This window comes from Squalius cephalus (genome assembly GCF_949319135.1).
Source record: "Squalius cephalus genome assembly, chromosome: 1".
NCBI lineage: Eukaryota > Metazoa > Chordata > Actinopteri > Cypriniformes > Leuciscidae > Squalius > Squalius cephalus.
This window is the reverse complement of record NC_137122.1, coordinates 35,974,846-35,998,873: the sequence shown is the minus strand read 5'-3', so window position 1 is coordinate 35,998,873 and position 24,028 is coordinate 35,974,846. Positions and strand designations below refer to the sequence as shown.

The following is a 24,028-nucleotide window of genomic DNA, read 5'->3' as shown; positions in this document are numbered from 1 at the left end:
AGAAAGAACTAACCTTAAAGTTGTTTTTACATTCCCATTTATTTGAAACACAAATAATAATGTATCTGCAAAAAGGAATCATCTCCTTGCTTGATTTCACACAAATGCATAAACAATGGAATTTCATGAAGAGACTCTGGTTAAAATATATCAGTTTAAGAAGCTACTTGATTATTTTCATGAGGTTTGCATGCCACTTATGAATAAATGTAAATATAGAGCTGTGCAATGGCTAAAAGAACAGACCACTCAGGTCCTCACACACTAGTGTTTAAAATGCACACTAGTATTTAAAACTGCTTTTACTATAATAAAGGATATAATTGTGCAAATCATATTTACACAATTTCCTGCTCTTTCAATTAAATATTCAGAATCAATGAACTACTGAATACAGATTTAGCACCAACTCATCTCACATTCTTCTGCATATTGAATAGAAGAAGAATTTGCTTATACTATCAAAACAGCAAGTCAGCTATACAGTATTAAGGCATTTGGTCAATAGCGTTCATGTTTATGGGTTCCCTGAGGAACTGTAGCTGAGTGTGCGTCTTCCCCACCGGTCCTCAGGCACTCTGAATCCCTCTCTGCTCACAGGCTCCACCACCAGCTCTATGAGACCCGGAGCAGCAGGAACCTCCAGCTCCACCACACGGTACAGGGTGGAGTAAGACCTGCCAATCAGAGTCAGGGGTCCAGGGGGAATCCGAGGGTCAGGACCACGGAGACGTCTCCAGTGTATCCGGAAATGGCGGACCTGCTGAATGGGATATTGCCAGCGTAAGGTGGTGTTCAAAAGTACCTTCAGTGTGTCTCCGGGTCCCTTCAAAGCACCCGTCTGCCACACCACATCATTCACGCAGATGCCTTGAACAGACTGCAGGGGCGCATGAAGAGTCTCTGCATCCAAAAGCTGTGCACAAAAATGCAAACGGACAATTTAGCCACTGCCAACATTATTCGTACACTTACACTACTGTTCAGACGTTTGGGGTCAGTAAGATTGAAAGAAAAGAATACTTTTATTTAGAGAGACTGCATTAATCAAAAGTGACAGTTAAGACTTTTATAATGTTACAAAAGCTTTCTGAAGGATCATGTTACACTAAAAAACTGGAGTAATGGCTGCTTACAGGAATAAATTACATTTCAAAATATATTCAAATATAAATACAAGTTTTTTTAATTTGTAATAATATTTGACAATATTAGAGTTTTTACTGTATATTTGATTAAATAAATGCAGCCTTAGTGAGCATAAGAGATTTATCTCGTAAAAATAAAAACATTTAAAAAATCTTACAGAAATTTTGAATGGCAGTGGACAATATGTTTAATCAAGATGTCCATCTGTAGGGCAACCCAGAAGGCAAATATGAAACTTGTGCTTTTAAAGCGATTTCTAAATTCACATTTCATGTATTAATGTGTGTAAATTATTTTGTAGAAAAAACAACCATATCGGACAATATTAGAGATTTTTTATATTTCTTGATATCAGTTGATACTGTATTTTTAACTGTGCTGCTCATTTCCCCATATTTTTACATTTAGATTTACATTTGCTCATTTACATATAACGCTCACTTACTGTAAAGTCAATCTTTAAAAACACTAATAATTTATTAACACTGTTAAAAGCCTATTTTTTATACTTTAAAATTTAGTGAAATTCACTTCAAGTTCAGCATTTAATACTGATTTTAGCTCAAAGCATTTTGTTTTTAAACTAATTGGATATATAGACTATATTTTTAAATAATTGGCTTATGGGTCTCAGCCTAAATTTATTGTGAACCACAGACCTTATTTCACTCATAAAATGAAAACTGCTTTTATAACAACCCATAATGCGTAACATGTTCTGTGCGTGTTTTGTTCATGTGCATCTCACCATAATCTCTCCAATCCTGCAGTTAAAGGAGACGTCTTCATCTCCTCCATCTCGGGAAACACGAATACACACTTCTCGCAATGCGCACCCAATCATTTTCAACAGGAAACATCTATGCATGAAACCACATTGAGTTTTATTAGAAAAAGAGTTTTATATGTTTGTTATGACCAAAACCTTTTTGGTTTTAAAGCAAGGGTCGGCAACCTATGGCAGGCCAGTGAATAATCACAATGAAGGTGATGCGAGAGTACAACATTTACATATACAGTACATACTGTGAGGTTTATTAGGGTTACACTGGAAATCTGTTATTCAAAGTCTAATTTAAACAAAGTTTTAGGATTTTGAGAAATCTAAAAAAAAGTTGAAAAGAAAAATTGCTTCAGACATATTAAAGATGATGTATTATTTGTATGAGAGATGTATAATGTATTTATTTGATTATATGTATATATAATTGGGTGTTATATCCTGATTAACTGGGACAATAAAAAAAAAAGCCACTTCATGACAAAAAGTTTGCCGACCCCTGCTTTAAACGGTTGACTCTCACTTGGTAATCCAGCCATCCGAAGTCCACCGACCACAGTTCTGAACAAACTGCTCCACCAACTGATCATCCTCTGCTAACGCTTCTGGAAAGACACTGGTAGCTGAACACACACCCAATAAAGCAGATTAATATTACACATTCTTATCATGACTGCTTACAGAAGCTCTTAGAGATCTGAAGAAGAAGGCCTAAAAGACCACTAACATGCTATTTCCTCCGTCCCATTGAAAGTGCACAGGGGAACATCTATTGTTTTAAGCTCCAAGGACACCTTCACTCCCACAGGTGGCTTGTAGACAAAAGAGACAAACGTCCTGGCGGCCAAGGGAACATGGAGAGAAAATATCCTACAAAGGGGCAAAATGAAGGTGTTTGATTGTAAGTTTTTTGTACTCCAGGAAAAACAAAACCTCCAGTACCTTGCACAGACTTCAGGAAGTCCTGATGGAATCACACCCTCCACCATCAGAGAGTTGCCTCCAATCCAAGCGTCCTTTGAGCAGCCGCGGCTTCTCAGCCAGCCCCCATTCTCCATGTTCTCAGAGAGGTACAGAGGCTGGATCTCCTGAGCATGCAGATTGAACCAGCTTTTCTCCATCTCCACCTACATCATACATCAAATAGTCAGACATTACTATGGACGTATCGATATTTAAAACATTTCCTATACTATTTTGTCTAAATAAATTCAAAATAAAATACTAAAAACTAAAATTGATCGTTTAAATGAAACAAGTGAATTTAGGCATCACATGATAAAGTACAGTATATTCATTTTGAGTGAGATTACATTTTGAGATTCCTAAAGATTACATTTAACAGTGCTATTAAATTTTTTGTATTTTAAGGCCTGGTTTCAGAGACCAGGCTTAGATTTAAGGGTTAGTTCACCCAAAATTTTTAATTCTGTCAGTAATTACTCACCCTCATGTTGTTCCAACCCCGTAAGACTTTTGTTCATCTTCGAAACACAAATGAAGATATTTTTGGTGAAATCTGAGAGCTGGCTCACTCCTTTATAGGCTGCTAGGTAATTGCATCTGCCAGCCTATAAAAGTTAGTAAAGACATCATTAAAATAGTCCGAGTGACTACAGTGGCTCACCCTTAAGTTTATCAAGCAACGATAATACTTTTTATGCGAAAAAAAAGAGAGAAAAATAACAACTTTTTTCAACTATTCATTTTCTTCTGTGTGGGCCTCTGACGATCATTTGATGGGAAAGTGTGAAAGGTAAGCCATTCATTTTGCGGCATTGGTAAGGCACTTTTACGTTTTCTCGTTGGTTTCTCACAATTCGGACATCCAGGAAATACACACTTTAGAACCATTTTAAACACTACATCGAGACCCATCTGTGTCATCTTCTCAGTTCTCGCGCATGCGTCATGGCAATCTCGTGAACTCACTCAGAGGCCCACACAGAAGAAAATGAATAGTTGAATAAAATCGTTATTTTTGTTTGTTTTTTGTGCACAAAAAGTATTCTCGTCACTTGATAAACTTACTTGGACTATTTTAACAATATTTTTACTAACTTTTCTGGACCGCCAGAATGAAATTGCCTAGCAGCTTATGAAGGAGAGAGACAGCACTCAGATTTCATCAAAAATATCTTAATTTGTGTTCCGAAGATGAACAAAAGTCTTACGAGATTGGAACAACATGAGGGTGAGTAATTACTGACAGAATTTTCATTTTTGGGTGAACTAACCCTTTAAGACAGGATTAGACCTTAGTTCAATTAGGACATTTAAGAAGCTTTTATAAATGTGCCATGTGACATATTTTCACATGTTGCTTTCAGTTAAACCAGCTCAAACATGCATTTTAGTCTGGGACTAGGCTTAAGCCTTGTCTGTGAAACCAGGGGAAAAGATTAACTTTAAGTGATGGTTAGATGATGCCAAAGGTAATCTAAATGTAAAAAAATAGACATGAACAAGTACATTTCCAACATCAACTGACACCAATAAATTTAAAAAATCTATAGCCGATATGCTACCAATCATTGTGAGTGTAGCATTCAAGTTTTATGAAGTCTCATCACAGTAAGCCATGACTAGGACTACTTGCTTTTGAGGGTCAAGGCAGCAAAAGGGTCAACAGACATTTTATTTTATTGGGATCTTACGTTATGTGGTTTTCTGAAAACATCTGTGTACTTCATCATCAAAACTTTGCCTTTGACACCAGGAAAAATGCCACCAATGTATCACATAGGTGTAGAAGAGAATCTTAGTGTGATTGTGTGTAGTGTACCTGTCCTCTCCAGTACAGGCTCTTTCCAAAGCCCTGACAAAATGAGGAGATGAAAGGAAGACTGGACGAGGGCCGGTGGATATAGAGGAACTCAGACAGCAAGCTCCAAAACCTTAGAAGAGTGGTCAGATAATACACATCAGTGAAGTTTGCTTGTGTGTGTGTGTGTGTGTGTGTGTTTACACACATATTCCATCGCAGAACAGCAAACGCACTGTGATTAGTTCAAGAAATGAGCGTACTTGTCCTGGTTTTGCCGAAAATCTGCCTTTTCGTGGGATTCGTAGACCCAACCAGGAGCAAAGATGGCTGTTGAAAGCTCATACTTGCGAATCAGCTCCAGAGCCTAATGAAAAACAAAACGAGAAGATTGCTTATTTATTCTCCGCGTACCTTTAGCCAAAAACACTGAGAAATTATGGACTGTTCATTTTAAAAATACATACTACAATAGAAAACTGTTATTTTAAAATTGTAATAATGTATCACAATATTCCTGTTTTTACTGTATTTTTGCATTGGTGAGCATATGAGACTCGAAAACAAAAAATCTTCCCAACCCCAAACTTCTGAATGGTAGTGTAAAAAAAAACTAAAAAAACTTTACTAACTTTATTCGTCTCAAATTTCCCTCCTATCACCTTCCCTCTTGCAAACACATCAACGCCAACATAGATGTCAGCAAAGCGGCCTTGAGCGGCAGAGTAGGACTTCATCCTCTCCAGACTCTGCTCTGTCCAGTTGTAGTTAGTGAATATTCCATCACAGGCATCAAAAAACATTCTGATAGGATGACAAAAGGAAGCTGATGGCATAAGTTGTACAAAATCTACCGTATAAATCTCACAGACCTGAATCTCCCCCTGCAGAAGCCCTCAAGACCATCACTTGCCTGTTGTCATCATTGAGTTCGTTCTGCCAGTTGAGTGAGCCGTTCTTCAGTACGCTGTCATACCAGATCACCACACTGCCAGGAACGCGCTCATGCATCTGGTCTGTGAGATAGCGCAGAAAGTGACCAGTGTTCTTCACTGCAGTCTCCTGAGGAGTCAGTCAAATTTGAGGTAAAGTATTAGACATTATGTCAACATAGTGACTGTATAATCCTCCAATCAGATATGCCTTGTTTACTCACACTCAGCACATTTTCTATGTTAATGAGCCAGCCGTCGAAGCCGTAGCAGTGGGAAATGTGAACCAACTTATCAGCAGCTGCACGGTAACTCTCCTCATCTGCAAGGAAGGCCTCACATATCTTGGCTCCATCTGTCCACTCTGTGATGAATGTGCCTTGGAGGGGAATTTCAATATAATGTCTATAAAGGTGCTGTGGTTAATGACATTTCTGTCATCATTTACTCACTCTCATGTCATTGCAAACTAATAGATTTTCTTCCTTGGACCACAAAAGCAGACATTTTGTAGAATGTCCAGGCAGCTCTTGTCCCATGCCATTACACTGAGACCACTGCTATCAACCTGCTACTATAAAAGTCGCCTGGTTCACACCACACCCTTCTCAGTCGGGTCTGGGGAAGGTTCATTCACATCCCATTTCCAAAGGGGCGTCACCAACGGACGTCGCTCAAATGCCTCTGGGCGCAATTGGATAGACCTAAAACAGACCTAAATCAGCGCGATCGTCATTGTGTAAAGCCCGCCTCAACGTTTGTGATTGGTGCCAAGATTTGGAAAGATTGGAAATGGGCTCGAATGGGCTCTTGGCCGGACTGACTTGCAGAGCAAATCTAAATTTGCCGGAAGTTCGTCTGGGTTTTCCCAGGCTACTATAAAAGTATAATCAGAGCGTCTTTATGACTTATGTGCTATATTATGCATATAATAGCTTTTTGAAGCATACTGAAATTTAACTCATTATTCCTCACACAAAGCTGTCATATAATAATAATAATTTTATCATAAAGCGCCTTTCACAAGCTCAAGGTCATATGGCTTTAAAAGACTTTGAATATAGTGCACAAGTCACATGGACTATTTTTTGGTGCTGTTTTGTCCTTTTAGGGTGCTTGACAGCCACAGGTTACCATCTGCTGTCTATTTTATAGAAAAGAGCAGCTTGGACATTCTGCTAAATTTCTCCTTTTGTGCAACACAGAAAAAAGAATAAACGTATGGTTTAGAAATGCATCAGGTGTGGTGGATTTTTAATAGATAAAATAGTAAACTATATATTAAACTAACCATGTTTCTAACATCTAACCTTATTTCTCTTTTTAGGCCTAACATGCTAACACAATGTACTAAAACGTTCTGTCCTGTGTTTTTGAATGTTGTATGTTGTGTTGCCATACCCCTTTTACTTTGGTTGTGTGAGTGTAAAAATAACAAATATGGGAAATTAAACTAGACAGATGACTAGGTTTGAACCTTGTGATTAACAATGAAGTAATTATTAAAACAAAGTTTGCTTTACCTAGTAACTGAAGGGTTTGTCTATGAAAACCAATCAAATTGTGGGGAAATTATGTAATGCAGCATGACATTTTTGCCATACCTCCTTATTCTATAAAAACTGTTGTATTATTTTAGCTGGTGGGATTCTCAATGGAATTTGTCTGAGATCCTCCGGCTTTGCTTCTTCTTGGGAGAGATTCTTGAGAATTGCTCGAGTACTCTCCCGGCCATGATTAAAGAATTTAAAGGACATTTGCTGAAGTCTGTCTGTTAATTTCTGCTGCGCAGCAGGTGAGTTAGTTTAGAGAGTTAGATTATATATTAAACGTCGATTGGAGATGTTAGGGAACGTCGATTGGAGACGACCCAGGTAGACTTAGAGTAGGAGCAAGATAGGGAAAAATCTACGACACAGGTTAAAGGAATAGTTTACTTCACAATGAAAATTCTGTCATCATTTACTCACCCTCAAGTTGTTTCAAACCTGTATGAATTTCTTTCTTCTGCTGAACACTAAGGAAGATATTTTGAAGAATGTCGGTAACCAGACAGTTGATGTACCCCATTTACTTTCATCTGTCTGGTTACCGACATTCTTCAAAATATCTTCCTTTGTGTTCAGCAGAAGAAAGAAATTCATACAGGTTTGAAACAACTTGAGGGTGAGTAAATGATGACAGAATTTTCAATTTTGGGTGAGGAGTCAGAAAACATTACATTCAGCTCACACTTAAGTATATTCTTTTAAAGTATATTATTTCTGTACTTCTTTTTAAAAGTATGCTAAAGTGTAATTATTTTTCACAAGGATATGCTTTTTACAGCAAGGCTAATATGTTTGATGGGCCGTTTACACAACACTGTTTTCAACTAAACGGAAAAATTGGTTTTCGTTTTTGGCTGTTCATTTACACGACAGTGGCATTTTGGGGGCCTGAAAATGCAAGCTTTTGCAAACGGGTTAGAAAGTGCAAGTTTTTGAAAACAATACCGGTATTGTCACTGTCTAAACAACAAAAATGCCAATTTGTGAAAACAGTGAAATCATGCGCATGCGTATTACGTGTTCAGTCTATAAGAGCGTAGTGTTCCTTTACAAATTGACCTCGCCAACTACTGGCCTAGCACGAATAATACAGAGTTTTTAGTCGTTTCTGCGGATGTGTGTAAACGGGGATTTTTTTTTTTTTAAACAAAAAGGAAAAACGTTTCCATTAGTACATCGTTGTCATGCAAACGTACCCTAAATGCCCGTTCACACCAACAACATTAGTCCACAGTCCACACCAGCGAACGATATGGTTCGGTTTATTCTAAGCGTGCTTATCTGTTGCTCTAAATGCTCAAGCTTATTATAGCAGGATTGATTCTGATTGGGTGTCAATGCTTTCAATCGTTCATCAAATGAATAAAATCGTTCTGAAACGAAAGTGATTCCAACGATATCGTTTCTCTGTGCCGTTATCGTTATAGCTGTGGTGTGGACTCTGCTATTCCGTAATATTGAGAATGATTTTTAGAACTATATCTTAAAACTATATTGTAAACAGGCCTTAAGACTGTGATTTAGGCCCATAAACTGAACCCACCAAGAGACTCACCAATAGAGCGCACTCCATGCTTATGTGCTGCATTCGTCCAAACAGCAGGAGGAATGGTTACCATCTGATGACTGAAGTAGTTGAAGATGTCAATATACTCCCAGTGATAGAAGGCATATGGCATCTCCACCTCTGTGCCTTGAATGAACCTCAGCAGAAAGAACAGGACCATGAAGATACTGAAGACTGGCTAGAAATGGCTTCATGAAAGTGACATACAGTGGTTGAAAATCAGGCTAAAATCAAACTCTGAGTTGTACCTGTCCTCCAGGTAGCCACCCATCATGTCATGGGACACCAATGTACGCCTTGGGCAGCTGTCCAGTGAAGGAAACCTGCTAGCCAGGGGCACAGTGGCCACATTAAATGGACTTGCTTCCTTCCTTGTCCATGATAACAGCTCATCAAGAGACTTTAGACTGCAGCTGATGGGCTCAGTTGTGTCAGGATCATAGTGGATTGCTGTTAGACCACAGAAAATGAAGACCCTGTAAGATCAATACTCTTTTTGAAAGAATAAAACGCAGCATAGGCTATAATATGTATTAAATACCTGGCAACGTGGATGGCTCGTAATTTACGACCTCATGAACACTTTGATCGCCTGGTTGATCGAGGCAAGACTGAGAGCTGAATAAACAACCAAAGAGAAGAACATGTCGTTATAAGGAATGAACTATGTATAGCTATAACAACTTATAAGGGAAATAAAATGCTGCTTTGATTCACATGGTCTTCAGATATAATGCAGAAAACGGATCAAGCATAACTAGGCTAAATTACCTGATCTCTTCCGTCTTAGGAATCTTACTGCTTGTAGTTTCGTCCCTTTTTCGTTTCCGGGGTGACATTTTATTTTTGTCTTTTGTAGAAACACTTTCCCTATGCAAAAACGTCAACCGTTAGTTAGTTTACAGATAAAAGTGATTTGAAGTAACAGTTAATGATACACCTCTCAGTTAGAGAGCAGAAAGAGCAGCCTTCTTCCGCCTGAGTTCTGATTGGCTGAGTAAGTGCAGTACGTGTAGATCCTGTGTAAAGAGGTTGCTTTAAATCTTCACTAGAGGGCAGTAGACTAGACGTATAAATGACTAGTGTATGAACTGTTTATCAACACATATTTCTCATGTTTATTTTAAGCACTCATAAAAGGCTATACAGTCCTTTTTAAAAAGTATTGCGAATTTTCCAGACGTCTTACATGCACTGCACATAAAAAAAGATAAACAAACCAGCCACTGAAGTGATCATTTGAGACTCGAAAGTGCATTTAGTGACAATAAACAAGACGAGAAGTACAACTGTGCTTCATGGAAACATTTTAGAATAAATAACCAATTACCAAAATATTATTCAACCCTGTTATGCCGTGTGAGGCCTCCAGTTTCTAGCTGGCTAGTATTCATCTGTAGGCTACAAATCTGAATTAGAGAGGAGCGAAAATATATTAATCGATTAATAATTCACACTTTTTGTCCTTTTTTGTTTTCATCCAGAATGCTACAATACCTCTCATGTCCATTCTCTTTTTGTAGAACAATCATCCAGAACATTTGTTGGCGGCACAATGATTCTCTTCTGGGGGTTTTTCTCTTTCAGTAGTCAGTGGCCCGCAAGTCTGATTCGAGTGCTTTTAACAGGATAGATGAATGCCATGGAAATCTGGAAGCTTCATTTTTATTAACACAGACTGAAATGTGGGCTTTAATGTAGTAAACATTAGTTCCCCCCCCCCCCCCCCCCCCCCCTGACAGCTCTGGTTTTGCTATACAATTTTTTTTTTTATAAATCCACGTTTATAAGACCAATATCACCAATCAAATGTTTTAGCAACACATCAAATGCTTGTGCACTCATATTAAATATTCATCCATCTATTTACTTGTGGCAAGTTAGATATACCCATATTTCATTCTTCCCACCTTTCTGCAAACATTCAAATAGAGCAACTGTCAACATGTAACCAAGGTTAGATGGAACTTGACTCGAATGTGTATTGTCATCCCTATCATTTCCTGTCATTCTTTTCCCTTTTCCCTTTGCTTTAGTATATGCTTCCATAATAGGTCATTGTGGTTAAAAAAAATATTATATAATTTTGACATTTCAATTCAAATTCTGATGAAATAAGCAAAATATGCATTGAACATCATTACTGTGGACGTGTTGGACTGAATGTATTGATGGCCCACATTAGGTCTGTTTGGCACGCAAAGAGAGCAATGGGCTTTGTGTTTTTTGTGTTACACCACAGCATGGATCAATCCTCTGATGCCCCCCAGGGTGATTTTAAAGGCCAGTCCCGTTCCCGCCAGAAAGGCTCAGAACAAACTTCAATGTTCTGGCAATGAAAAGGTACAACAAAACTGGCTACAGAGACTATAAATGCTCCTTTCTGACATTAGAAATTAAAGAACAATACCTAAATGTTTCATTGAGCTAAGCCTGATTTTTCAAACAAAAAGCAATGCCTTTAGTTCAGCTGTTACTATTCATACTCGAATTTAACTTCTTATTTAACTTCGTTATTTGAGATGGATGTGCATGTTTAAATTCGGCATGAAATGGAAGTTGCGATAGTCTTTTCTTTCCTTATTGTGATATACACTCACCTAAAGGATTATTAGGAACACCTATTCAATTTCTCATTAATGCAATTATCTAATCAACCAATCACATGGCAGTTGCTTCAATGCATTTAGGGGTGTGGTCCTGGTCAAGACAATCTCCTGAACTCCATAATTGAATGTCAGAATGGGAAAGAAAGGTGATTTAAGCAATTTTGAGCGTGGCATGGTTGTTGGTGCCAGACGGGCCGGTCTGAGTATTTCACAATCTGCTCAGTTACTGGGATTTTCACGCACAACCATTTCTAGGGTTTACAAAGAATGGTGTGAAAAGGGAAAAACATCCAGTATGCGGCAGTCCTGTGGCAAGAAAATGCCTTGTTGATGCTAGAGGTCAGAGGAGAATGGGCCGACTGATTCAAGCTGATAGAAGAGCAACTTTGACTGAAATAACCACTCGTTACAACCGAGGTATGCAGCAAAGCATTTGTGAAGCCACAACACGCACAACCTTGAGGCGGATGGGCTACAACAGCAGAAGACCCCACCGGGTACCACTCATCTCCACTACAAATAGGAAAAAGAGGCTACAATTTGCACGAGCTCACCAAAATTGGACAGTTGAAGACTGGAAAAATGTTGCCTGGTCTGATGAGTCTCGATTTCTGTTGAGACATTCAGATGGTAGAGTCAGAATTTGGCGTAAACAGAATGAGAACATGGATCCATCATGCCTTGTTACCACTGTGCAGGCTGGTGGTGGTGGTGTAATGGTGTGGGGGATGTTTTCTTGGCACACTTTAGGCCCCTTAGTGCCAATTGGGCATCGTTTAAATGCCACGGCCTACCTGAGCATTGTTTCTGACCATGTCCATCCCTTTATGACCACCATGTACCCATCCTCTGATGGCTACTTCCAGCAGGATAATGCACCATGTCACAAAGCTCGAATCATTTCAAATTGGTTTCTTGAACATGACAATAAGTTCACTGTACTAAAATGGCCCCCACAGTCACCAGATCTCAATCCAATAGAGCATCTTTGGGATGTGGTGGAACGGGAGCTTCGTGCCCTGGATGTGCATCCCACAAATCTCCATCAACTGCAAGATGCTATCCTATCAATATGGGCCAACATTTCTAAAGAATGCTTTCAGCACCTTGTTGAATCAATGCCACGTAGAATTAAGGCAGTTCTGAAGGCGAAAGGGGGTCAAACACAGTATTAGTATGGTGTTCCTAATAATCCTTTAGGTGAGTGTAAATCTACAGTGGCCCAGTAGTGCACAACACAACGAAATGTAAAAAAGCAAACATAAATTCAAAACACAACGGAAATGAGCCACAACACAACGGAAATTGTACAACACAACGAAATAAAGCCACAACACATCGAAATAAAGCCGCAATACAACGGAAATGCTCCCGACCACTAGAGGGCTCTCGGAGCGCAATAAAGTTAGTTTTCCATGCCATTGTTCGGCAGTCTTAAGATATCAATACCAAATTAGTTTTAACAGTATGTAACCATTGTATATCGACATAAAATATTACTTCAAAATCACCTACATGAATTATTGTTGCGTATTTATACACGAGAATGCTTTGAACAGCGCATGGCCCTATTGCCTCATTATTATATATGTAGTTTAAGTCATTTTAAAGGCTTAGGTCTTTGCTTGGGTGTATTTTTATTACCTCAAATAAAAAATGATTACTTGATTTTTTTAGATTTTATTTTTGGCATTTTTGCCTTTTTTTATTAGGATAGGACAGTAGCTAGACAGGAAGTGAGGTGGGAGAGAGAGGGAGAGAGAGATAGAGAGAGAGAGAGAGAGAGAGAGAGAGAGAGAGAGAGAGGGGGGGGGGGCAGAATCGTGACTCGAACTCGGGTGGCCCGAAGCGCAATGGCGCTACATGTCTTACATGATTACTTGATTTATCATCAAAATAATCGACTGATAACCAAAATAATCGTTAGTGACAGCCTAATTTTAATAGTTCCAAAGGTTAAATTGTCATAATGTTGCATCTAGAAACTAATAGTTACTAATAGCTCCGCATCCGAAGATGAATGACTTCGAGCCGAATCTGGTCGAGCTCGAACTTCTCACCACACCGGCACCCAGTTTGCATGTCTAATGAATATATTTTGTTTTGTTGTCACTAGTAATAATCTCAGGGTTTACTGGGTTTTACATGATTCTTTTTGTAGTGTGGTATTGGTGGTGGTGGTGGTGTACTAAAATAATTATTTCCATTGTATTGTATTTCATTTAATTCCACGCTGTGGTAGTAGCGCGTAAAAGCATTCTAGAGTATAAATATGCAGCTATAATGAACGTAGGTGATTTTGAATGAATAAATGTCAATGGTTAGCTACATACTGTTAAAACTTATCGTGGTGTTGATACATTTTTTAGACTGTTGACTCAGAACAGTGGCATGGAAAACTAACTTTTCCCACGCTCCGACTGCCCTCTAGTGGTCGGGAGCATTTCCATTGTGTTGTGGCTTATTTCCGTTGTGTTGTACATTTTCCGTTGTGTTGCGGCAATTTCGTTGTGTTGTGAATTTATGTTTGCTTTTTAAATTTTGTTGTGTTGTGCACTACTGGGCCACCGTATATATCTAATCCGAGTGAAACTGCTCTTCAAACAATGAAAAAATGTAGGACGGGACTTGAGTTTGACTATAAAGACATGATTGGATGGTTGTGGTTTGCTATTGCTGTGATGTCATGTGAGTGACAGGTTGCCCCACCCTCGCGCCAGTAAACACGTAATCAGAGAAAAGATTTCGCTGCAAGAAGGTTATGGAAAGGAAAAAATTTTAATTACAAGGGCACATGAATTAAAACAATAATTATGTGCACAGATAAATCATGTATAATAAACAGGCTGCATTAAAAATATTCATAAAAATGCATAAAAATAAATAGCCCTATATTCCATAAAAATAAAAATCGTCTATTTTGATTTAAAGCTGCTCCAATATTTTTTGAGATAACAAAGTGAACATTTCAGATTTAAATTTCCAGTTTACACTCATTTCTTGTTCTGCAACTTTAATATTTTACAACTTACGGAACCTTAGATATGGCCAGGTTATTTTTACACAGTTGCACAAGACGCAGAAAGAAATGCTTACATCACACGCACGATTAGGTGAACATGACAACAGCAGACTCTAGGACCCAGTCCACAGAACACCGCCTAGTCGCGTTTCTCCTTCTTATTTACGTCTATATTGTCGTACGCTCTGCTAGAAGCGTGTTCCGGTGATCAGAACTGAAATCTGAAGGTGGAAGACAATAATTTGTTTAGTAAGTACCATTTACGCTTAGTTTATATCCAGGAAACATATTATGGCAATTAAAGGATTTGGATAAACATGTTTTAGTGCTAAAGGCTGTTAATTAGCCTCTTCAGATAAAGATAAATATTTGCACAGATCTTGTAGGACCTCGTTGAAATGTTAATTTGATGTAGGCTAATGAAGCGGAGCTGATGTGCTATGAAATTTAAATCTGCATATGTAGGCTATATTGATTATTAAAAAATCGACATTGCACTTAAAGCCTCACTTCATAATAAGGCTATTGTAGATATAGATATCATGCATGATAAATGATGTACTGGGTATTTATGAACTTAAATATCCTTGCATCTCATTATAAATGTGGACTGCGCATGAGCCTGTCCCGCATCCATGCAGCATCCCTTGATATTCCCCAAATAGCCTACAAACGTAACAGGTGACTCGGAAATACGTAGCTAAGAATTACGGAACACTGACGTTGTGAAAAGGCATCTAATGTTTAAAACAAAGGATAGTGTTATACTAGCTGATTTGGATAAAATATTAAGTTATTAGAGGCTTGTTTTACAGAAATGCGTCGGACCGCGTAAAAGTGCCGCTATTGCGCATCTTAAATTGTACGTGTAACGTGACGAGGAAGGGCATTTAAGATACCATTTTAACCAGGTGAGTGCAGACGTAGACAGGCAGTTCATTAGGGCCGAATCGAGGAACATTCTGAACAATAAAGCTGTGGCAATTAGCCATCACTGTAAAAAATAGATAAATAAAAAGACACAAAAAATATTGGCTACATTTTAAATATACAAAGAAGCTCAGAGATGTAGCCTTTCACTCATCGAGATAACCTAATAAATTATAGTCTACTTTTTAGCATTATATGCAAGACATAATAAAAATGTCATAAAAAGTCATAATAACATTTTCTCTAATTCATTTTTCAGTAGGCTAGTAGCGGCTCCTGGCCATAAATTTGGGTAGGGCAGATTCTGAGTCTTAGCACTAGTTTATGATTAACATTTAGTTAGCTTTATATTCTAATAGTTAATCGCTGAACACATCAGACACACCTTTGGCAGAATTCTGATGTCCTTGCCTTGCGTTATTCAGCCTGAGGGTGGCGCTCCAATGATGATTGACAGACGCACAGAATGTCATATTACGGCGAATTCAATTCACACCGCTCAGACAAACGCCAACAAACAAGTTGGCAGTTGGATTTAGAATTATGAAAAATAACTGTTCGCACTGCCCCAAGAGACACGAAAATGAAATATTTAACATATATAACAACTGCAAAGCGTCTAACTTGTAAACAAAATGATTTACGCTCTAAATTCACCATAAACTCCGGTACAATTTGCATATTGAAAAGCGATTGGCTGCCGCGTTTTTCGCTTGATATTTGCATGAAGTTGATAACTGCCCAACCTTTTGTCATGTCTTGGTCTGGAGCGAGGCTTACGTTAGGTCATGTTAAAGTAAGCGTGGCTGCCAGAAATCTGCCCCAATGGCTTTCTATGAGAGCACGCTGCAGTTCCATTTTCACCACATTTACATTGAAAATTTGATGTGGCGCTGTAGAGCTGGAGGGCTCCGAGACCGGCTGCCCCGCTTATAGTATCATTAATACATGTGTGTACACAGTAGCCTACACGTACGTCTACATGATGTCTGTTAAAGATCACTTCATCTGGAAAGCATCTGCTGTTTACTAACATCTGATAGACGTCTTTAAGATCTCAGTTTCACGTACATTCTAAATCGTAAGCATCTTAAAGACATTTTCTAAACGTCTATTTGACATCTGACAGGAAACGTCCTATAGACATAATTGCAGATGAGCGAAACACTCTAAAAAAAAAAAAAACAACGTCTTCCAGTTGTAAACTCGCACATCTAATAGACATCTCCTGTGATGTACATGTGCTATCAGGGTGCGCTACATTTTAATATATCCAGGTCTATATAGAGGTCTATGTGTGGATGAATATTTTGTTGGTCCCTGACATCCGCGGCTGTTTTTCAGTAGACTGTTGGTGGAATTTCAGAAGAAAGAATAAAGCCATTAAGATATTTGCAGTGTGAAATTATTTTTTTGGTGTGAAAATATGACCTGTGCATTTTATTGACAGCGTTGTAAGACCTGTACAAAGCATTTTATTACTGCAATGTTGCCCTTATGTGGAATATTTCTGTTAATCTGATTTTTTTTTTTTTTAATAAAATATAATGAAGTATAATCAATGGGATTTATGTTAACTATATTATAGTCATGTATTTGACAGTAAGAGAATGGAATGTGCTCCAATATGCTGAGCTGAGCCTCTCGTTTTGACATTAGAGAAAATATGGGATGAGCTGAGACTTCTTGTTGCACTTAATAGGTTGGGGCCTAAACAGACTGGAGTCATAGCCAAAAATGGTAAAATGTTGATAAACAATAGTGGCATGTTTGAAATATATTGGCCACGCCTTAAGGGAGAGCATATGGAAAACTGTATATAAGAGTGTGCAAAGACAGACTCTATAGTTGCTCTGCAGACTTTATATCTCTGATGTCTTCTGGCATCAAAACCCAAGACTTCGAGAGTGATTCTTCACAGAGGCAGCAGAAGACACGACACAACTCGTCTGCTTTGTCATTTGACTGAATGGGATTTCTGGTATAGGGTCTTGAAGGCATTATTATTGACTTGCATACTACAACTTATTCCCCTAAGAACATGTGTGTGGTTGTCTGATCTTTCCACAGAGCAGTAGAGCATCATGGGTGGCGTGGCACTGGATGACGGAGGTTGTAGAGTGAAGGCCCCTGATGGTGGCTGGGGTTGGGCTGTGCTTTTTGGCTGCTTCATCATCACAGGTTTCTCCTACGCCTTTCCAAAGGCCGTCAGTGTTTTCTTCAAGGAGCTGATTAGAGAGTTTGGGGTGGGCTACAGTGACACAGCCTGGATCTCCTCCATCCTATTGGCTATGCTGTATGGCACTGGTATGTTCTTCACCACCAATCAAACAAAGTCTTAAAGGTATAGTTGACCCAAAAATGAAAATCCTGTCATTATTTACTCACCTTCATGTCATTTCAAACCTGTATGACTTTCTTCATGGGAACAGAATGTCTGAACTGTTTTTGTCCATGTAATGAAAGGCAAATGCGTATAAAACAAGACTGGATCCCACTGACTTTCACTGTATGGACAAAAAACACATTTCTTCAAAATATCTTCTTTTGTGTTCCATGTTTGGAACAGCATCTTTATTTTTGGGTGAACTATCCCATTAATGTCTTGAAAATTATTTCAGACCAGATTCAGACAGTTCAGATGTACAAAATTACTCTTCGCAGGGCCTTTATGCAGCATTTTAGTGAATCGATTTGGGTGTCGTCCAGTGATGTTGGTGGGCGGCCTCTTTGCATCGTTGGGAATGATCTTGGCATCATTTGCCACGAGCATCATCCACATTTACTTGTGTATAGGAGTCATTACAGGTACTTCATTTACTTCTTTATTGAGTGACTGATGTCTATCCAGTGACGTAAACATTTCTATCCTCTGATTCCAGGTCTTGGACTGGCTCTGAACTTTCAGCCATCACTCATTATGCTGAATCGATATTTCAGTGAGAAGCGTCCGCTGGCTAACGGCCTGGCAGCGGCTGGGAGTCCGGTGGCTCTGTGTTGTCTGTCCCCTCTGGGGCAGATCCTTCAGTATGAATATGGCTGGAGAGGGGGCTTCCTCATCTTGGGAGGGATACTGCTGAACTGCTGTGCTTGTGGAGCTTTAATGAGGCCTTTACTCCCACCAAAGATGTCAGAGACCCCTGGAGTTGAAAACACACCGGATGATGGCGACAAGAAACCAAAACCCAAACCCAAGATGCTGGACTTCAGTGTTTTCAGAGACCGGGGCTTTGTCATTTACACCGTCGCTGCCTCCATCATGGTGCTTGGTTTGTTTGTGCCTCCAGTGTTTGTGGTGAGCTATGCCAAAGAGCTGGGAAACGAGGACACGAAATCCGCCCTACTGCTTACCATTCTGGGTTTCGTTGACATTTTTGCACGGCCCACGTGTGGCATCATCGCAGGACTCTCGTGGGTTCGTCCTCGCTGCGTCTACCTATTCAGTTTTGCTGTCTTATTCAATGGCATCACAGATCTGGTGGGCTCCTTGTCTAAAGACTACTCCTCTCTGGTGGTGTTCTGCATCTTTTTCGGCATCTCTTATGGCATGGTTGGTGCTTTGCAGTTTGAGGTCCTCATGGCTGTTGTGGGTACAGAGAAGTTCTCAAGCGCCATTGGTTTAGTTCTCCTGTTTGAAGCCATTGCCGTGCTGGTTGGACCTCCATCTGCTGGTAAGTGTTGAAATTTCATTTTAAACTAAAAATGGCTGATACTGTAGGTTAGCTTCCTCTTAAACTAAAACAGGGTGAGAAATATAGAATTTGTTACTTTATATGTGAATTTAGTTATAAATTATTTAATCGAAATAATTTGATTAGCTAAAAACCGGAATGAACATTGTATGGCTGTGGTACAAAACTGCATAATACACAATGCACATGTTCTGCTGCAAGTTTTATTCACGTAAATTATATATATCTATATATCTATTTCACAATATCACTGTTTTTACTGTATTTCTGATCATATATATCTTATATAAATTATTCATTTTTTATGTGGACTAAAAGTTTTGTGCACTAAATCAGCCTTAACAAAAGCTGACAACTCACCAACTAGTCAGTTATGTTATGCACGTCATGTTTTGCACATCCCTAATCATTAAACCTTGATAAACTTACTGTAATCTATTGAGAGTCAAATTTGAATGCCATTGAAACCTTGTTCTCACTTTGTCAAGGGCGCCTTTTGGACTTCACTAAGAATTACATGTATGTCTTCCTGCTGGCTGGGATTGAGGTTGTGTTGTCAGCTTTAGTGCTGGCCATATGCAACTTCCTGTTCATAAAAAAGAAGCCCGAGGCACCAGAGGCTGCAGTGGAGGCTGGAGAGACAAAGAATCACTCCTGTACGCCACCCATAGAGGAGCCACACAAGACCAGTGGAAACTCAGAAAAGCCAAAGAATTCGGGTGATCCGAGACCTGAGAGTGTTGCGGAGGATTCAACAGAAGTGGAAACATTTCTTAAAGTTAAAGATGGGCAGAAGATGAACGTCACCGGTAGTCCAGAATCTGACCTCTGAAGGACATCAAGACTTTGCCCTTTTCTGCTCACGAAAAGGTTGTAAAGACACAAACAAGAGGAGATTGAGAGTTGCAGTGTTAATGTGTGTCACTGTGTAGTGATGTGATATCCTAATGTGTGTGCTGTGACAGATGAATATTTAATCAATAATAGAGGCCTACACTGCACTCATGCTGTTCAAAATATCGCATTTGCACTGCCACACAGAGATCTGGACAAGCCACTCTCTGTACGTCTGTAGCTCAAAACCACAGACATTTCTTTGACTTACACCTACGTTAACTAGGTTAAAGGTGCTGTAAGCTATTTTCTTATGGAACGGTTTGGAGAAAATTATTTTATCTACTGAAATGACTACTGAGATATCACACCGATCTCTGTGACAGACATAAAGAGTAAAGGAAAAAAATGGCTCCGTTCAGACGCTTTTTTTAGCCAATCGGAATACGTTTGAAAGCGCTTTCTGCCGGTCAATCAGTCCATAAATGACAAACCGGACACTGAGAGTGTGATAGATTAACTTGGAAGAGCAGCTTTAATGAGTTTGGAAGGGTGCACAGCTGAAAGTTCAACAAAAAGCGAAAGGAACAAAAAAGGACCAGGAACATAGTAAATATGAGTCAAGCTTTTAATTGCCCCTTTTAAATTTAAGCAATACTTGAATATTGCCTGGTCACCATGGTTACACCAAAACTGCACGGTTTGAGAAAGAGGCGGCGTGTTGCAAGAGGACATTTAAAAAAAAATGTTCAGATTAGAAAAATAATAATGTGCACAGATAAACCATTTATAATAAATACTGCAATATTCCATAAAAAAAGAGAAATCTTTTGTTTTGATTTCATGGTGACTTAAATATCATTACAGCGCCTTTGACTAAGAAAACATCACATCATCACAAAACTTAAGTAGACCGCTATCACAGGTACAGAAAATCTGATCATACTCATAGATATCAGGAGAGACATCAGATATCTGAAGTTTCCCCTTCTCACACAAAACGCTTTTGTAATAGTATGTCCCTATCTCTAAACGATTATACTTTGGGACCTCATGCAATATGTGAACTGCTTTGTTTTTGTGCGTTGTGAGCAGTGCGGTCCACTGGCTTAAGTAGACATCTGAAAATGCCATGATTTCCAGCATAAAGATCAGTACTGTTATATTCCTTTAGTATTATTAGAACATTCCAGATAGAAAGATACTGTAATCCTGCTGGATTGGCACCTGTCACTTATCTTCACCTATTATTCTTTTGTATGTCTCAATGTCAAAGGACAGAAACAGGTCCGCTGAAAAGCTTATGTTAGTTCAATATTATTGTATTAGTCAGCATAAGATTGTACTGTGAATTCCTTTTCTGACACTGTACTTTTAACGTGTCACTGCTATGCTGAGATTGTCAGCGTAGTGAAGTAGAGAGCAGGTATCTCTGCATTTATGACTTCATTTGAAGAGTCCTTTAGCAATATTTGCATTTACCTGTTTTTTCTCCTACTCTGAATGTCTAACCAACCTGAGCTGTTCAATAGTTTAATCTCAAAAAAATATTTATTTTTAATATTCACCAAATATGCACCAAAAATGAATGAAAATCTAAATGAAAAGTACTCAAAGTACTGAAATTGTTTCTTTTATTTTTAGAAAATGATGACAGAAAAGCATGCAGTGTGTCCCACTGTTTTGTTGTAATAGAAATGAGGTTTGACAGCACTGCCTAGTGGCATTAGTTCTAATTTTATACCAGCATCAGATCCACTACTGGTTAAACTACTTACCAGATTGAATATTTGTAATTTAAAAAATAATAATAATACATCTTCAGTGCAGCTATGAGAAATCTAGACTCAGTAACCCCAGAATCTGTCAAACTGCCCTTCCACTGTGCCTATCTGAGTCAGGCTGGGAAATATTTTGTAATTTTTTTTCTTCATTAGTTTAAATTTAAGAATGACTGCATTATTTGATAATGACCTCTCCTGTGTCTACTGAATACATAAAACCAAATCTGCTCAATAAATGTTGAATACACGTCAGTTGTCTTTTCAAATATTTCTTAATGGGCAAAACGAGCCATGTACTGTACAATGCCATTTTTACCGCTTAACCATTTTATAGTCATTTACTCACCTCATGTCCTTCTGAACTCATAAGGCTTTCGTTCATCGTCGAAATACGTTGATATTTTTAATAAAACTTAAGGGATTTCTATCCCGCCATTAAAGTCTTAGGTTCAGATTACAAGATTTTTGTGTCTGTTACGATAGCAGTGTCAGATTACACGATTTTGACTCCTAAAATCTTGTCGTGTCGTGTCGTGGACAAGAAACATGTCAGACTACACGTTGCTTTCCGACCAGTCATCGCGTCACACACACACTGTAGCTCGCTAACTCACTCACGCGCGCGCACACACACACTCACTCACTCTTGAGGAACCCGTCGTGGAGGACCGTTAAAAAAATTAAACATGCTAGTCTTTTTGTCGTGATGTCGTGAAGCATCGCAGACGCGACGTAGGTTGTCGCGCCCACTATGACACACTATACGAGATGAAACGATCGAATCTTGCGTCCCGACGCCCGTTGTCGTTTACGAATCCCCACGTACGACACCCTACGTCAAACGGATCGTGCCAAAATCGGGCTAAAATCGTGTAATCTGAACCAGGCATTACGTATAACACCAAAACTTTTGATACGTCAATTTCTGAAGCTCTATGTTCGCTGATCAATCGATCACGTCCCTTCAGAAGACTTGGATTAAACCGCTCGAATCATAAGGTTCACTTGTGCGATATCTCTTTATTAACTTTTTGAAGTGTTAACGTTTGCGTTACAAACTCAGTTTCCCAGGTTTTATTATAAATATCTTAATTTATGTTTCGAAGACGAACAAAAGTCTCACGGGTTGGGAACGACATGAGAGCGGGAACATTAAAATTTTGAATAGAGGGAGAGTAAGAAAAACAAATACAACTTACAAGTACTTAATTTATTTACACATTTTAAAATACACAAATACAGTGGCAATACAAATGAGGAAAAAAATCTTCCAGGGAAGGAAGATTTCTATAATTCCACCTGATACAGCACAGTGTGATGCAGAAGGACTGGCCAAGCAGTCGTGTGTAGAATGAACCAGAAAAATGAAATAGAGAAATCCATAATAGCTCGATCCCGACAAAGTGTACTTGTGCCTACATTTAAACACCACCAGTACTGGAGCGGCTGTTTCTGTGAGACCACCAGTGGAGAGAAAATTACTAACTTATCAAATCTAGAACGGAACAAAGTCCCTCTCACCTCTCTAAGCACTAGCCTTTTCCCCAAACTCACGATACACACACACAGACAGTGGCTATGAAAAAAATGGTACTTTGCCATCACTAGAAACATCCTATATACATGACAACAGAATTTTCAGAGTTTCACCACTAGACCCCCCACCCCATGACTACAGAAAAAGCCTACGCTCTACTATGCTGAATGATATGGACAGGCAAGCTCACCTTCCATGTCCTCCGTGACTTATAGCACCAGTAAGTCAAGGGACCACACTTCTGAAACAAGGGAAAAGTAGTACTAAAAGCATTGGTAATACTCAGTAAATAAAGTTGAAGAAAAACAAAAACCTGCATCTCAACTGTTAAAAGTTTCAGTCAAAAGAAAATCAAAAAGAAATCAGGCATGGCTTAAATGATGGCTGGTGTTCTCTCATTGAGACAAGCTGGCATTCCAAACCCAAACACAAATGTGAAAAGAAAAAGTGCCAGTTTGTTTCAACGTATTCCCAAACCTGTCAGATTACCAGGAGTTTTTCCAAGTTTATACCCTCTGGTTAGAAAAACGAAGCCCTTTTCTCATTATTAGACTTCCTAATCTGCTATAAATATATTTTCGTGACACTGTCCAACAGTCTTGTCCCAACCACGTGTGCCTGTGTTACTGTAAAAGCACTAAGCTTAGTTCAGGGGGGTAAAAAAAAGAAACAAACAGCAACATTAATAACATCAACAACTCTACAATACAGGCATTTCACAGCTTTTGAGAAACAAAAGAAAAGCTTAAGGGAATGCAATAAAAAAAAAAAACAATGACCAAAACTAGAGTTGATAAAGAGGGCCAGGTTGCTTGGTGCAAAGAAAATTAAAAAAATAATCTAAAAAGCTGTAACGGTATAAAGGTGGTACTGTGGG

The 24,028-nt window shown here is 38.8% G+C and overlaps 2 protein-coding genes across 3 annotated transcripts; one reads left to right on the top strand and one right to left on the bottom strand.

The window, feature by feature from the left end:
- Positions 1–25: 25 nt before the first annotated feature.
- engase (endo-beta-N-acetylglucosaminidase) lies at positions 26–9,737 on the bottom strand. Its single transcript, XM_079883048.1, has 14 exons — positions 9,515–9,737; positions 9,285–9,361; positions 8,992–9,193; positions 8,732–8,880; positions 5,851–6,005; positions 5,608–5,756; positions 5,327–5,498; positions 4,958–5,061; positions 4,716–4,827; positions 2,873–3,057; positions 2,658–2,800; positions 2,454–2,553; positions 1,898–2,009; positions 26–916 (listed from the first exon to the last, which is right to left on the bottom strand). Exons 1-14 carry the CDS (start codon positions 9,580–9,582, stop codon positions 518–520), a joined length of 2,127 nt encoding a protein of 708 aa, XP_079739174.1. The 5' UTR covers positions 9,583–9,737; the 3' UTR covers positions 26–517.
- A 4,714-nt stretch (positions 9,738–14,451) lies between these two features.
- Positions 14,452–21,865, top strand: slc16a3a (solute carrier family 16 member 3a). Of its 2 annotated transcripts, none has more exons than XM_079894395.1 (5): positions 14,452–14,623; positions 17,375–17,611; positions 17,969–18,112; positions 18,187–18,975; positions 19,485–21,865. In XM_079894395.1, exons 2-5 carry the CDS (start codon positions 17,389–17,391, stop codon positions 19,826–19,828), a joined length of 1,500 nt encoding a protein of 499 aa, XP_079750521.1. In that variant the 5' UTR covers positions 14,452–14,623; positions 17,375–17,388; the 3' UTR covers positions 19,829–21,865. The 2 variants fall into 2 exon arrangements, with proteins under 2 accessions (XP_079750521.1, XP_079750522.1); XM_079894396.1 differs by lacking the exon at positions 14,452–14,623 and adding an exon at positions 15,086–15,285.
- The last annotated feature ends 2,163 nt before the right edge of the window (positions 21,866–24,028 follow it).

Excerpts from the sequence above, each read along its gene's own strand:
- engase (XM_079883048.1), bottom strand. The coding sequence starts at position 9,582 with ATGTCACCCCGGAAACGAAAAAGGGACGAAACTACAAGCAGTAAGATT. Across the intron at positions 6,006-8,731 it reads GCATGGAGTGCGCTCTATTG|GCACATTCATCACAGAGTGG; the intron begins GTGAGTCTCTTG and ends TTCCCCTCCAAG. Across the intron at positions 2,010-2,453 it reads TCGGATGGCTGGATTACCAA|ATGTTTCCTGTTGAAAATGA; the intron begins GTGAGAGTCAAC and ends TTTCATGCATAG.
- slc16a3a (XM_079894395.1), top strand. The coding sequence starts at position 17,389 with ATGGGTGGCGTGGCACTGGATGACGGAGGTTGTAGAGTGAAGGCCCCT. Across the intron at positions 18,113-18,186 it reads GTGTATAGGAGTCATTACAG|GTCTTGGACTGGCTCTGAAC; the intron begins GTACTTCATTTA and ends CTCTGATTCCAG. Across the intron at positions 18,976-19,484 it reads GGTTGGACCTCCATCTGCTG|GGCGCCTTTTGGACTTCACT; the intron begins GTAAGTGTTGAA and ends CACTTTGTCAAG.